The sequence below is a fragment of the Euleptes europaea genome, chromosome 3, assembly GCF_029931775.1.
Source record: "Euleptes europaea isolate rEulEur1 chromosome 3, rEulEur1.hap1, whole genome shotgun sequence".
NCBI lineage: Eukaryota > Metazoa > Chordata > Lepidosauria > Squamata > Sphaerodactylidae > Euleptes > Euleptes europaea.
This window is the reverse complement of record NC_079314.1, coordinates 37,446,253-37,461,172: the sequence shown is the minus strand read 5'-3', so window position 1 is coordinate 37,461,172 and position 14,920 is coordinate 37,446,253. Positions and strand designations below refer to the sequence as shown.

General features: G+C 48.3%; 1 protein-coding gene across 1 annotated transcript in view; it reads right to left on the bottom strand.

The window, feature by feature from the left end:
* Nucleotides 1–14,920, bottom strand: part of ASAP3 (ArfGAP with SH3 domain, ankyrin repeat and PH domain 3) — a 67,947-nt gene that overhangs the window by 30,423 nt on the left and 22,604 nt on the right. Inside the window, exons 4-6 of the mRNA XM_056846818.1 lie at nucleotides 12,770–12,844; nucleotides 6,727–6,776; nucleotides 3,090–3,216 (exon numbers count right to left, since the gene is read on the bottom strand). Of these exons, the coding sequence (XP_056702796.1) occupies nucleotides 3,090–3,216; nucleotides 6,727–6,776; nucleotides 12,770–12,844 (252 nt within the window). The remainder of the gene's footprint in view (nucleotides 1–3,089; nucleotides 3,217–6,726; nucleotides 6,777–12,769; nucleotides 12,845–14,920) is intronic.

Below are 14,920 nucleotides of genomic sequence, written 5' to 3'. Positions count from 1 at the left end.
CCTGTAATCCCATGGCGCAGAGGGGTAAGCTGCAGTACTGCAGTCCACGCTCTGCTCACGACCTGAGTTCGATCCCGACAGAAGTCAGTTTCAGGTAGCAGGCTCAAGGTTGACTCAGCCTACCATCCTTCCGAGGTCGGTAAAATGAGTACCCAGCTTGCTGGGGGTAAAAGGAAGATGGCTGGGGAAGGCCCTGGCAAACCACCCCGTAAACAAAGTCTGCCTAGGAAACGTCAGGATGTGACGTCACCCCATGTGCTTGCACAGGAGACCTTTACCTTTGTCCCCCTTAAGAGCTCTACAATACACTCCAATATGCCATCACATACTTTGCCAGGGTGCACTAAGACATGTAGTTTCATTAGAAGTTCTATCATCTAATATAAAAGTCTAGTATACTGTTTTTGCTAACTGCCTTTTTACAATAACCCTACAATCATGACATCTATACTTTGCCTGTATCTTGTTGCCTTGTCCCACCCTCACCCATCGATAATTGTTACCAGCTTGTATGTTTTCAACAGGGATTGTTAAGGGCCTGACTCATATATTATTGTATCTGAGCATTTTCATCATCGATATAATGCATCTAGGATTTATACCTAACAACTAACTTTTGTAATACTAAATCTTAAAACGAGCCGATTTCCTTACTATTTATGCAAACCTTACAAAAAATATAAATAACAGACTTCCCATTTTTTGTTATGTTTGGTGTGTAACGTATAGTTTTTAAAATAATTGTTTTTTAATTAAAAAAACAAACAAAAAACAAGAGCTCAGGCCTGCTAAGATGCACTTCAGCTCTAAATCAAAAGCAGCCTGCGCCATTCAGATCCAATGCAATCCCTCGTGGCTTCAAGCCACACCAACTACTTCTATGCGCTATTATTTATTTAACAGTAAAGCTATTCAAAGCCTCAAATGACTCCACAGAACCAAGGGGGAAAAAACTCACAACGAGGAGAGGAAGCTGCCACCAGCCCAGCCCTTTCATAGGCCTTTAACTCTTCTGGAAAACCCTCTCTCCACAGTTCACAAGGAGCCACCCAAGTCAACCCTCTTTCAGTCAGGCAGAACAGTTTCAGATCACGTACGTGAGATTGCTGGATTCCTCCAGGGAACCAAATTCTCATCTCTCCGCCGACACGCCTGCTCTAAGAGCCCAATTAGATGTGATGGTGTTTGCAGGTCCTGCCACCATTTTACAGGCCTTTAAAAATGCTGTGAGGACACGATCCCGATCAGGCCCGTGCAGCATTTTTAAGAAGAGTTGGTTTTTATATGCCGACTTTCTCTACCACTCAAGGGAGAATCAAACCGGCTTACAATCACCTTCCCTTCCCCTCCCCACAACAGACCCCCTGTGAGGTAGGTGGGGCTGAGAGAATGTGACTAGCCCAAGGTCACCCAGTGCCTTCGTGTGTAGGAGTGGGGAAACAAATCCAGTTCACCAGATTTGTGTCCATCGCTTGTGTGTAGAAGTGGGGAATCAAACCCGGTTCTCCAGATCATACTCCACCGCTCCAAACCACCGCTCCAAACCACTATACCATGCTGGCTCTCAACACCACAGTGGCTCTCTTTGAAATTGCACTGTCGTCCATGGATTGAACCCCTGGGTGCTGTCAGGTCCAGTATGGCCTGAAGAGATGTCCACCCACCCCTTTCTTAAATAGCTGATTCACGCTGTAGCTGAGATACAGCATTATATAGTGGTTAGAGCAGGGGTGTCAAACATAAGGCCCGCGGGCCAGATCCGGCCCCTCTCTTATTTGGCCCGCAAACCAGCCAAGGCAGCCACCACCCCACTCTCAGTCTGAGCTGGTGAGGCCTGGCCCGGCCCGACCAAGTGACATTTAGGTCACATCCAGCCCTCGTAACAATGGAGTTTGACACCCCTGGGCTAGAGTGTCAGAATAGGGCCTGGGACAATTGGGTTTGAATCCCCACTCTGCCATGCAAGCTTGTTAGGTGACTCTGGGCCTGCCACAATCTCTCAGACTAACCCGCCTACCAAGGTTGTTGTTTGAGAATATGTGAGAAGCCACTTTGATTCCCAATCAGGAAGGAAAGAGAGAATAAATAAAATGAGCATGCACATTGAAGAGTGGGCAAGTTGGGTTTTCCTTAATTCCCATGCATACGAAGCCCAACTCAGATCACACAGAGAAGGGGCTTCAGCCTCTTCTTCCCCCTTTCCTGACCTGAAACAGCCCTTTGGGGATGCTATTTGGCCTGCTGGAGAAATTGAACGCCGCTAGCAACCTTATTTTTGCCTGTTCAGGACGTGTTAAAATTTTGTTAACGCAAGTTGCCTTCAGGGTTCAATTCTCTCTCTAAAGCAGCAATTCCTAATGCTGGTTTCACAGTACTCCAGTGCAGTGATTCCCCACCTACTATGATCCTTGGGAGAAGCAAAGGATCTTGGAGCGGTGGAGTCTGATCTGGAGAATCGGGTTTGATTCCCCACTCCTCCACATGAGCGGCAGAGGCTAATCTGGTGAACTGGATTTGTTTCCCCACTCCTCCACATGAAGCCAGCTGGGTGACCTTGGGCGAGTCACAGCTCTCTCGGCCCCACCTACCTCCCAGGGTGTCTGTTGTGGGGATGGGAAGGGAAGGTGATTGTAAACCAGTTTGATTCTCCCTTAACTGGCAGTGAAAGTCGGCATATAAAAATGAACTCTTCTTCTTCTTGGCTAGAATGGGATAGAGGGAACAGAGAGCTACCAGTTGATTAACAAGTCCTCGAGGCCATACCAGGCAGGCATGTCATCCCCCCCTTCCTTGGCACACACACAACACTCTTCTGCCAAACAGTCACCACACAGGGAGCTAAATACCATCAGCCACCCTTTGGTAAGCAGTAAGAGCTCTAATCCTTAGGTTCAAGCACCATCCACAAACAGCGGATGCTTCTAGCGGCAGCTTGTTCATCAGGGTGGGTGAGAACAGGAACAGAGAGGAGCTGCCTCCCTTTGGTTTGTCTGCCTTCTCTATTCACATCCCAGCGTTCCCACGTCGAGGGCCCCACAAAACCACAAGGCGAGAGGCAGGAGCATCACCGCCGGGGTCTCCAGTCCCACCTCGCACATCTGAAGCTGGAAAGTGCGGCGCTCTTTCTGCAGGTCTTCGACGATCTCTGCCGTCCACGGCTCGGCCTGAATGACTCCAGAGACCTTGGCTCGCTCCTTCTCCTTCTCCAGCTTGGCTCTGGGGATTGCGAAAGACAACGCGACTGGCTGATCAAGGCTCGCTTGTACTCACGGAGGGCGCTCACGCCCTCTTCCTCTGACATGAACAATCCTTAGCATTATCCATACAACGCTTGAAAACAAAGGGGTATTTTGGACAGAATTGCAATTCTGATATACCCATATTGGTTCTTACTATTTTCTTTCCCTTTTCCAAGGAGGAAGGGCACGTCTTCACCGTAGAGCACCAGATTAGCACACAGGTTCACAGGAATATCAATGAAGCTGTGTTATACTGCATCAGACCATTGGTCCATCAGTGTTAATCTTGTCTAGCTTGACTGGCAGCGGCACTCCAGGAGTGTCAGGATAAGGTATGTCACATCACCTACTGGAGTTAATGGGGATTGAACCTGGGACCTTCAGAATGCAAAGCAGATGCTCTGCCACTGAGCTATGGCCTCTGTTCATGTGTTCATAGTAGAGCACCTGTTTAGTATGCAAAAGGTTCCAGGCTCAGTCCCTGGCATTGCCAGTTACACGGCAAGGCAGGTAAAAGAAGAGTTGTTTTTTTATATGCCGACTTTCTCTACCACTTAAGGGAGACTCAAACCGGCTTACAATCACCTTCTCTTCCCCTCCCCACAACAGGCACCTGTGAAGTAGATGGGGCTGAGAGAGCTCTTAATAGAACTGCCACTTGCCCAAGGTCACCCAGCTGGCTTTGTGTGTAGGAGTGGGGAAACAAATCCAGTTCACCAGACTAGCCTCCGCCGCTCATGTGGAGGAGTGGGGAATCAAACCCAGTTCTCCAGATCAGAGTCCCCCGCTCCAAAGCACCACTCTTAACCACTACACCACGCTGGCTAACTCAATAGGAATCAGGCAGGTGATGTAGAAGATCTCCACCCGCAACCCTGGAAAGCTGCTGCCAGTCAGAGTAGTCAAGACGGGTCTTGATTCACAAAGGGTCAAACTCAATAAGGAGCAGGTTCATGTGTTCAACATCGCTACATGGAATGTACCATTTGGTGATCCAGGGAAGCCAGCATAGGTAACCTGGAGCACTGCAGACTAGACTCTAGGATAGTTAGGTGCATAGGGAACTGGTTGGAGAACCACACTCAAAGAGTAGCTGTCAATGGTATTTAATGTGATTGAGGGAGGTGTCCAGCGGGATGCCATAGGGCTCAATACTAGGCCTTGTACTTTTCAATATTTTTACAAATGATCTGGATGAGGGGGTGAAGGGACTACTCATTAAACTTGCAGATTACACCAAATTGGGAGCAGTAGCAACACCCCGGAAAATAAAGATAGAATCCAACGAAATCTAAACACACTGGAAAAGTGGGTGGGTGTGACCAAGATGCAATTCAACAAGGACAAGTGCAAAGTTCTACATCTGGGTAACACAAATGAGAAGCACGCATACTGGATAGAGGATACACTTCTGGGTAACACTGTGTGCGAACAAGATCTAGGGATACGGTGGACTGTACGCTGAATATGAGCCGCCAATGTGATGCAGCGGCAAAAAAGGCTAATGCAGTCTTAGGGTATATCAACTAGAGCATAACGTCCAAATCGCAAGTCCCACTGTACACCACATTGGTCAGACCACACCTGGAGTACTGTGTGCAGTTCTGGAGGCCTCACTTTAAAAAGGATGTGGACAGAATGGAGTGGGTGCATAGGGAGCGATGTGGGTAATCAGGGGCCTGGAGACCAAGCCCCACGAAGAAAGGCTGGGAATGTTTAGTCTGGAGAAGAGGAGGTTGAGGGGGAGCATGGTTGCTCTCTTTAAGTATTTGAAAGGCTGTCTCTTAGAGGCGGGCATGCAGCTGTTCCTGTTGGCAGCAGAAGATAGGACTCGCAATAATGGGCATAAATTACGGTTGGAAAGGTACCAACTGGACATTAGGAAGAATTTTTTTTACAGTAGGAGTAGTTCAGCAGTGGAATCGGCTGCCTAGGGAGATGGTGAGCTCTTCTTTCTGGCAGTCTTCAAGCAGCGGATGGATGAACACTTGTCAGGGATGCTCTACGCTGATCATGCATTGAGCAGGGGGTTGGACTAGATGGCCTGTATGGCCCCTTCCAACTTTGTTTCTATGATAAGAATATAAAGAGCAGCCTTGCTGGACCAGACCATCTAGTCCAGCAGCCTGTCTCAAACAAAGGCCAACCAGTTATTCTGAAGGGCCTTATAGACAGGACACAGAGGCCAAAGACTGGGCAGAGAGGCCTCCTAGCTCTGGTGTTCAGAGGTTTACTGCCTCTGAATGTGGAGGTTCCCTTTATACACCATGGCTCGTAGCCATTACAACATGGCTTCAGGGAAAGTCAGCACACAATGCAACACTCCCTTTCCTTTCATGTCTATCATTAGGGTTGCCAGGTCCCTCTTTGCTACTGGTGGGAGATTTTGGGGGCGGAGCCTGAGAAAGGCGGGGTTTGGGTGGGGAGGGACTTCAATGCCATAGAGTCCAATGGGCAAAGCGGAGATTTTTCTCCAGGTGAACTGACTTCTATCGGCAGGAAATCAGTTGTAATAGCGGGAGAGCTCCAGCTACTACCTGGAGGTTGGCAACCCTAGGAAGAGCTAGGGTTGCCAGGTCTGTCTTTGCCACCGGCGGGAGGTATTTGGAGGTGGAGCCTGAGGAGGGTGGGGTCTGGGGAGGGGAGGAACTTCAATGCCACAGAGTCTAATGGCCAAAGCAGCCATTTTCTCCAGGTGAACTGATCTCCATCAGCTGGAGATCAGTTGTAATAGCGGGAGAGCTCCAGCTACCACCTGGAGGTTGGCAACCCTAGGAAGAGCCCATGTTACAAAATTATACCCTCCCCCAGAGAAAAGATGCCTGGGCACTAAGAGGAAGAAAAGGTGGCAGTAGCCGCTCCAGCGGTGTTTACAATTACATTCCCAACACGTTAAGGTCCATTTCCTCAGTCAGGGTCGGCTTCATCAACCCTGGCAGTTTCATCAAGGATTAAAGTAATCAACTTCTGAGCACGCGCCAAGAGCAGCTCCCGGCCAGCCGTCTAGTGAGCCAAATGCCATCAGCACCAGCACGGCAGCATTCGACACACGTCCCATTTTTAACTGCAAAACAGGATTAATCTTTCGAGGGCAAGGGGGATCAGCTCATAAGAACCAAACATTACAAGCTGAGAATTCACATTACAAGCCTGGGATTTTCATCATTCCTCAGCAGGAGGGCATGTTAGCGTCCTCAGCCATTTCTTCTTCTCCACGGCCAGCACAACAAAACAAACTCTCTCTCTCTCATATCTTGTTTTTCTTTTTAAACACAAAGCAAAAAACCACGGCAATAAAATGAAGATTGTGGCGGTAGCCGCACTGGATGGAGCAGCAACATGTTTATAAAAGGGCAGAGTCAGTGGCTGTCCCAGGCTCCCTTGCTGCCCATGCTTCAAGCCCCATAACAACACACCTTTGTTTGGAAAAGAGGAGAGAATTGGCTGGCTCCTGCCAGGGGCGGGGTGCGGGGGGGGGGTTACTTACACTTTGGCCTCATAATCCTTCCAGGCCTTTTCAATCTGCTTCTTGGAGTCCTGCCGAGCAAAGAGAGAGAGAGGGAAAGGGGAGTCGCCAAAGGGAAAACCGAGAGGGCGGGGTGGAGGGGCAAGAGATGGCAGGCGCCCCACTCCCCCAAGCCCCTTCCTTCTTGCCAGCACCATACCAAGCCGAGATGTTCAGGTTATAGCAAACAGAAGTCCTACCTGTTAAAACATCTCTACAGAGCATTGCCTAGGTCGGAACGCGAGAGGCTGGAAATCTGAACGTTGCTTTTGTACGCACCTTAAATCGTTTCCGGACCAGAAGGCCAGTTGGCCGTTCAACAGACGCGGCATCTGTTCGACGGGCCCACAGCCAGGGATTTTGTACTGTTCTGGGAGTGTGGGAAGGGGCACTGGGGGGGTATACCGAAGGAGCCTCATTAAAATTAAGAGCCCAAGAGTTTGTCTGTTGCTCCAATGACAACGAGCAGATTAGGAAGCCCAAGTTCAAAGCACCGTGCAGCTAAACTCACGGGGTGACCCCGGCTTAGTCACCCTCTCTCAGCCTGAGCTCCCTCGCGCACGGGGTAATTGTGAAGGCAGGAGGGAAGGACCTAACAGAGCATTTTACATGGTTCTCCCTTCCCCGTGTTATCCTCACAACCCTATGAGGTAGGCTGGACTCAGCATGCATGACTGGGCCAAGGCCACCCAGTGAGCTGCCTGAGTAGGGTTGCCAGGTCCCTCTTCGCCACCGGTGGGAGGTTTGTGGGGTGGAGCCTGAGGAGGGCGGGGTTTGGGGAGGGACTTCAATGCCATAGAGTCCAATTGCCAAAGCGGCCATTTTCTTCAGGTGAACTGATCTCTATCGGCTGGAGATCAGTTGTAATAGCAGGGGATCTCCAGCTATTACCTGGTGGTTGGCAACCCTATGCCTGAGGGAAAATTTGAACCCAGATCTCCCAAATTGTAGTTGAACCATTATACTGTAGTGGCTCTCATGTAAGCAGTTCCTGAGTTCCTTGGATGGCAGCAGAAAGAAAAGTGGCTTGCTATTTATCTTTTAAACCCATTGAGCCTCCAATTTGACTTAATTCTGCACTGCATTAATTAATTAATATAACTTAGCTATAAAAAAGTATATAGTGCTTTCCAGAAGGGATGTGTACAAGAAACAAGAAGACATCTGGTTAGACTTTTTGCAGCTATATGGCTCAGGTTAATTGGTGTATTTCTCATGTGGAGGGAGATTTGCTGGAAATTTGTTGTTAACTTTTAATATTTTAAAAGCATTAATTAAGCAACTCTATACAACAAATGCAAAATCAGCATATTTTTTGCAGAGTCTGAATAAATTGCTTGTTTGTTTTTGACAGACTTCAATAAGGGTACTTATTTGGTGGTGAGTGCTTGCCAATGATGTGCTAATGTTGCCAGCAACGCACTGACATCACGTCCTGCGCACACTGGAAGTGACATAAGCGCATCGCGGGTAATGCCAGTGGTACTCTAGCATTTGGGCAAAACTCTAGTTTAACCACAGAGTTTCACCCAAATGACAGAGCTTCCCCGGCTTTCCCCAGCTGACGTCACTTCCAGGTGCATGGGGAGTGACGTCTGTGTGTTGGGATTCTGCTGACGTCCCCCACATTCTGACACCATTTTTTCCCTGGTGTCCATCTGACTGGGGGTGTGGAGTGCTCAGGGGCCTGGTATCCTGTGGCAAGGATAAGCACAGAACAAAGGCGTTGTACAGACAGCCTTAATGTTCCAATTTCATTTCCCTTTGATACCATTTCCACACACACACCCCACGTTTCCACACAGCTTTGGTAGCAATCCATTGCTGTCCCAAGTTTTCAACTCTCCCCATTTCCCCCGCTTTTTCTGAAGGAGAAAAACGTTGAAAAATTGGGGCGCTTTTCACACGTGCTGAATAACGCGCTTTCAATCCACTTTCAATGTACCTTGATGCTGGATTTTACTGTGTGAAATGGCAAAATCCACTTGCAAACGATCGTTAAAGTGGACTGAAAGTGTATTATTCAGTATGTGTGAAAACACCCCGGGACATCAAGGAATTGTTAACGAAGCTGTGTGGAAACGAGGGGGGGAAGGTAACAAAGCAGGGTTGCCAACCTCCAGGTAGTAGCTGGAGATCTGCTATTACAACTGATCTCCAGCCGATAGAGATCAGTTTACCTGGGAGAAAATGGCCGCTTTGGCCATTGGACTCTATGGCATTGAAGTCCCTCCCCTCCCCAAACCTCACCCTCCTCAGGCTCTGCCCAAAAAAACCTCCCGCCAGTAGTGAAGAGGGACCTGGCAACCCTATAACAAACGGAAATGAAAATGGAACATTAAGGATGTCTGGAAAATGCCAAAGGGTGAAGTTGTTTAAAGGAGTAGCAAAGGCCATGAGCAAGGATGTATTGGGATAGTCAATTAGACAAAAAAGTCTCCTTTGGTTTGAGATTTGGATATAAAAATAATTTCAATCACTCACTTAACCGATTCTTCCTACAGGTGGAACAGTTTATCAGCAGAGACGGATTGGGAGGAATCCTAGTGGGCTGATGTCGGGGGGGGGGGGCTGCCCCCCACTGAGCCTACCCAGACAGCGGGAACCCCCCATGGCCCCAGCCCAAAAAGAGGGATGGGTGCAAGGAAGAAGCTCTCGCTGCAGCAAGGAACACATCCTCACAGCCTATTCTCACGGCAGCGAGAGTTAGATCACTGTGCCCAGTCGGCGAGTTTGGTCAGGTACTTCCTATTCAGAGCCAGCTGGGTAGACGCTCCCTCCCTCCTTTGGGGGGGATTGGGGCCAGAAGTGTGATGGGGATCCATACCTCTCCCCCCAATCCACCCTTGTCTACCAGACATTTCATTTGTGAAGAAGTGTAGCATAGCTGTTCAGGAAAAGTACCAAGTACCAGTCACCTAAAGAAGAAAGGTGACCAGTGTCAAGGAGACGTAGAAGAATTCAGACAGACAGCCCTGCCAGCACACCCCCCATGGATTACATCACACAACCAGGTCACTTTGTGGCACAAACAGTATCACCCTGCCCTGTGCCCAGGTATCGAAGTAAAGGGCTGCCCAGCAGGATCCAAGGTGAGGCATGGAGTGTACGGGAGACCATCCCTGGCAAAACTTGAACTACAGCACACACACACACACACACAAAGAATGAAGGGGGGGGGCTCTAGGCACTGAAAGTCACTCTCATAAGACAGTCAAAACAAATCAAAACTTCTATGTGTATCTGCCTGAACATGCCCACCGTCAAGTAGTTAGCCAAGGGAGGGAAGGATTGTGCAGTTGCTTATGAATGAGGTGGAAAAATTCAGCATTCCACACAGCTTGAATTTCATTCTTTAAAACGAAGGGGGGTGTCTTGATGTTTTATGACTACAAATGAAGGCAGGAGAGTATGCATGACCAGTCTCAGAAACAACTGGGAAGGAAGAGGGAGATTTGGAAGGTTCAGGGGGGGGGGCGTGAGGGAGGCTTCCCGTGTTCACAAATAAGCAGCCAAAGTGCGCAGCTTTGCAAAGACTTCCCCTATGACATAGCAGAAGGAGAAAGAGTTATGCAACATAAAATACAGATTTACATTTAAGCTGCCTCTGTTCCTGCTTCATTTAGCATACAATGATCCAGACAGTTTTACACAAGATCGCACCTGTGCAAGAGACAGCATTTAAAAAGGTCAGATGGGGACAAGCTCTAACTTGCATGCACAAACCACAGAGGAGTGGTGCTTTGGCGCAAGAAAGGCTCAGACACGCACATCGTCTCTTTCCCCCTTCCTTTTTAAGGAGAAGGGCAAGTGCAGCAGCTGAGTTCTTATGTAATAGGAAGCCATGGCCTGGCCCCCTCAAATAGGGGTGCCAACTGAGCTTGGGAGATTCCTGGAGATTTGGGGGCAGGGCCCAGGCAGGAGATGGAGCTCAGCAGAGATGCAATGTCATAAAGTCCACCCTCTGAAGCTCTCATTTCCCCCAGGGGAACTGATCACATTCCCCTATTGTGAGAGCTCGCAATTTGAAGGTTAAACCTCACAAAAATGAGTTTAAAACTAAAAACAAAAACACTTACTGAGAGGAGCTTGGCAGCAAGCCTCCATCCGGGTACGCCCAAGCCCAGAAGTACTCCAGGGGAACTGATCTCTGCCGTCTAGAGATCAGTTGTAATTCTGGGGAAACTCCAGGCCTTGCCTGGATGTTGACAACTTGCCCCTCAAAACATCTGATTCATGCATACAGGGAGCAAACGCTTCAGTGGATTGGATGAACGATGCAAATTCAAACTGCGGATGGTTGCTTCTATCTTGAAAGGCCTTTTTTGGTATTACAAAAAATTCCAGGCCAACAGAAAGATAGCAAAGCAAGGAAACAGGTTTAATGCCCTCGCTTAGCCTGATGTGTGGGCTTTCCATTTGAAGGGAGTTTTTAATGTAAGGGAGCATCCCAAAATGTAAGCTGCAGTCTGAAGTGGTGCCATCCATTCTCCCGCCTTAGTATACCTTTTAAAAGTTATCCTGCATTGACTAATTCCCCTGCATGTGTGAACCTGGCTTGTTGCGGTCTCCCTCCTCCCCTTGTGTACTCCAGTACCTTCCCTGAACTCCCTTCTTTAATCAAACCAGTTTGCCTGTCCGTTGAAAACCAGCCTCTTCCCATGGCTTGGGCATGATCTGATGGGCCTTTGAACTAAGCCAGAACGCAGCACCCCCCTCTGACTGCTTCTTGGGGGTCCCACGGAAAAGGCAGCCGTCAGTAAACAACATATTGCATAGTCAAAAAGTTCTCTGATCAATTAGATGCAGATAGTAAGGATGGCCAGGGTGGGGAGGGGAGACCGTTCTTTCATAAGAAAACTGACACTGTACAAGTCCCCCAAAAGAGAAGAGGAAGCTGAGCCAGCCACAAAGCAGACATTCCAGTTTAGCCAGTTCCCTTAGGGAAGAAAAACACACAGAAAGGGAGAGAAGGAAGAAGGGAGGGTGACAGCCAGATTTCTGTTTTTTCTCCAGCACATGCGTCCATGTGCATGTAAGTATGGTTGCAGCCATTCGGCAAATGTACCATACAAGGCAGAACACTGGATTCCATGTTCGGCACACAGAGAGTGGCAACTTTCTTTTTTAAAAACCATAGAAGGAAGTTTCTAGTCCTTATGGGCTGTGGTTTTAAAACCTATATAGGCAAGACTTGATGAATCTCAGAAGCGTTTGAGGGAGGGAGGCAGAACTGAACAAGATTTATTTATTTTGCTATTTATACACCTCTTTCCTCCTCAGTGGGAATGCAAAGTGGCTTACAACATCATTCTCCCCCTCTCCCATTTCCCCCAAACAACCACTCCATGGGATAGGTTAGGTTTACATAGAGTGGGCCAAAGTGACCCAGCAAGTTTCCATGGCAGAGTGGGGATTTGCACCTGGCTCTCGCAGCTCCTAGCCCAACACTGTAACCACGAAACCAGGTTTTTAGCTTCTTAACTGCATCGTTCCATTTCCCCCCCCCAGGTATGTTTGCTCTCATTTGTTCATCAAGTTTTTTCCACCCCACCCAAATGGGACGAGAAAACAAGGGGAAAGGAAAGAAAGAAAGACGATACAAGAAAGACAGACAAGAAAAACTGCAAATGATACTGTGTCTACTACCTCAGGGGAGTGAGCCCTGCTTCCTGGGTCATACCCGCACTCTTTTTTTTTTGAGGGGGGGCAGCCTCCTGGCCATCAACCCACCAGGATTCTTCCTGGTGGTCTTTAAGCCATTCCGCCCCTGTTCGCTTGTAATTTGTTGGGAAATCCTGTTTTCAGGCTTATCTGTGTGACATAAAACCCAGGAATAACATAAAAAGTGACATACAAAAACAGGAATAAAGAAACTGACCATCAAAATGGCTGGGAAAGAGCATAAACGCAGTATGTGCAGTTCTGCTGGGATTCCTAGGAATGTCTACTGCGGATGTTCCTGTCCCACTCACCCCCACCCCACCCCACACACCCACACCCGAAGTATTTCAAGGACACCTACCAGGCGGCTCTCTTTAAGCTGTCCTTTCAGCAGACTGTCCAGAGGGAAGGAGACAATGTTGTTCAGATTCTGTACCTGGGGGGGTGGGAATCAGTAACAGATTTATAGTTCATAGTATTTGTGTGTGTAAAGTGTTGTCAAGTCACGGCCAACTTATGGCAACCCCAGCGAGGGTTGAAGCAAGGCAAGTGAGAAGCAAAGGTGGTTTGCCATGGCTTTCCGCTGCAGAGTCTTCCTTGGTGGTCTCCCCTCCAAGTACTGACCATGCTTAGCTTCTAAGATCTGACGAGATCGGGCTATACCATGCTGCCTTCCCTCCCTCGCAGTGTTTAAACACACACAATATCAGACCTTTTCCAAATCAGAAGTATCCCATTTGCCACAGCGGCCAACACGTTGGGTATAGTATTTTGAGGTTTTTGGGCGGAGCCTGAGGAGGGCGGGGTTTGGGGAGGGGAGAGACTTCAATGCCAGGGAGTCCAATTGCCCAAGTGGCCATTTTCTCCAGGGGAACTGATCTCGATTGGCTGGAGATAAGTTGTAATAGCAGGAGATCTCCAGCCACAACCTGGAGGTTGGTAACCCTGTTTGAAACCCAAACTGCAGTAAAGAAGCCTGTGCATGAAAACATGTGTGCAATCCCATTTGGAACAATTCTGAACATTCAACGGAAAGTGCTGCTCATAATTTCCAATCGAATTACAGTTTCAGCCCGTCACTAAGGGGAAGCCAGCCTGTACTATTCTCCCTGCATTTGGAGGCCTTTACCCAAGCAAGACACAACTGTTAGCTGTACTTTCAGCCGCTTTAGTAATACATCTCTTGTTATTCTACCCAATATCCTTTTTCTCAACCAAACAGACCACCTCAAAGAAGTCTGTTTTATAACAGGGCCCTGGCACAAACTCTGAGTAGCAAATTGGCTCCATGCCAGGAAAAGAACCCGCCTTCTGGAGAATCAGCAAGTGAAATAAGAAGCCACAATCCAAAAAGAGACTGGCACCAACTCAACCAATCCAGCATTTCTAACCAAGTGCCATCCCCTAGCATGCAAAGGGATTAGGGAATGTCTTGTAGTCAAAATCAGCAGGACGTACCCGTCCAGGAACAGGGGACTTTCTGAGTAATAATCCCTTTCAGTGCAAAAATTGCATAATCACTGTGCACGGCCCACACACTTGCACTAAAGAGAGCATTTTGAATGCATGGGTGTTGCATTTGCCAAGGATAAGGTTTCATACCAGGAGAAAAGAGAGCCAGTACGGTGTAGAGGTTAGAGTGCCTGACTAGGATCTGGGAGACCAGGTTTCAAATCCTTTACTCTGCCACGTAAGCTTTGGCCAGTCACATGATCCCAGGCAAACCTACCTCACAGGGTAAGGATAAAATACAGGAAAGGAGAATGAGGCTAGCTGCTTTAGGGAGAAAGGCAGGGTATAAATGAAGGGGCCATCTTCCTCTCTTCTGCGATGGCTGCTTTGGGTGGAGTCACAAAATTATCACCCTTTAGTATCTACCACATGGATTTTGTAATGGGTGGATCAGCTCCAAGAGACCACCCTGTATGGGCTTTCTGACTAAGTGGGGTGTCTGAATCTGGATCTCCAGCATGGTGTGTAGTGGTTAAGAGCGGTGGTTAGGAGTGGTGGACTCTAATCTGGAGATCTGGGTTTAATTTCCCACTCCTCCACATGAAGCCAGCTGGGTGACCTTGGGCTAGTCACAGTTCTCTTAGAGCTCCCTCAGCCCCACCTACCTCACAAGGTGCCTGTTGTGTGTGTGTGTGGGGGGGAAGGGAAGGTGATTGTAAGCCGGTTTGATTCTTCCTTAAGCGGTAGAGAAAGTCGGCATATAAAAACCAACTCTTCTTCCTTACTCCTAGCTCAACAGTCTTACCACTGCACCATGCCAGCTCTCAAGTTTAACGTGTTGGATTTTTATCTCTTTAATAACACACATTTTGTTCAAGGCAGCTGGGAAACGGTGTGCTTGTTGGAGGCAGGACTCAGGGCAAGAAACAAAACCAGTTATTTGCTCTGAAATATTTTAAAGAAACGTAGAATGTGTAGCTGGCAGAGACTCTCTGCTTGCTTTTTAAAACAACAACAAAACCTTATACAAGTATCTGGCCCTTATGGTTGTGACGCATAT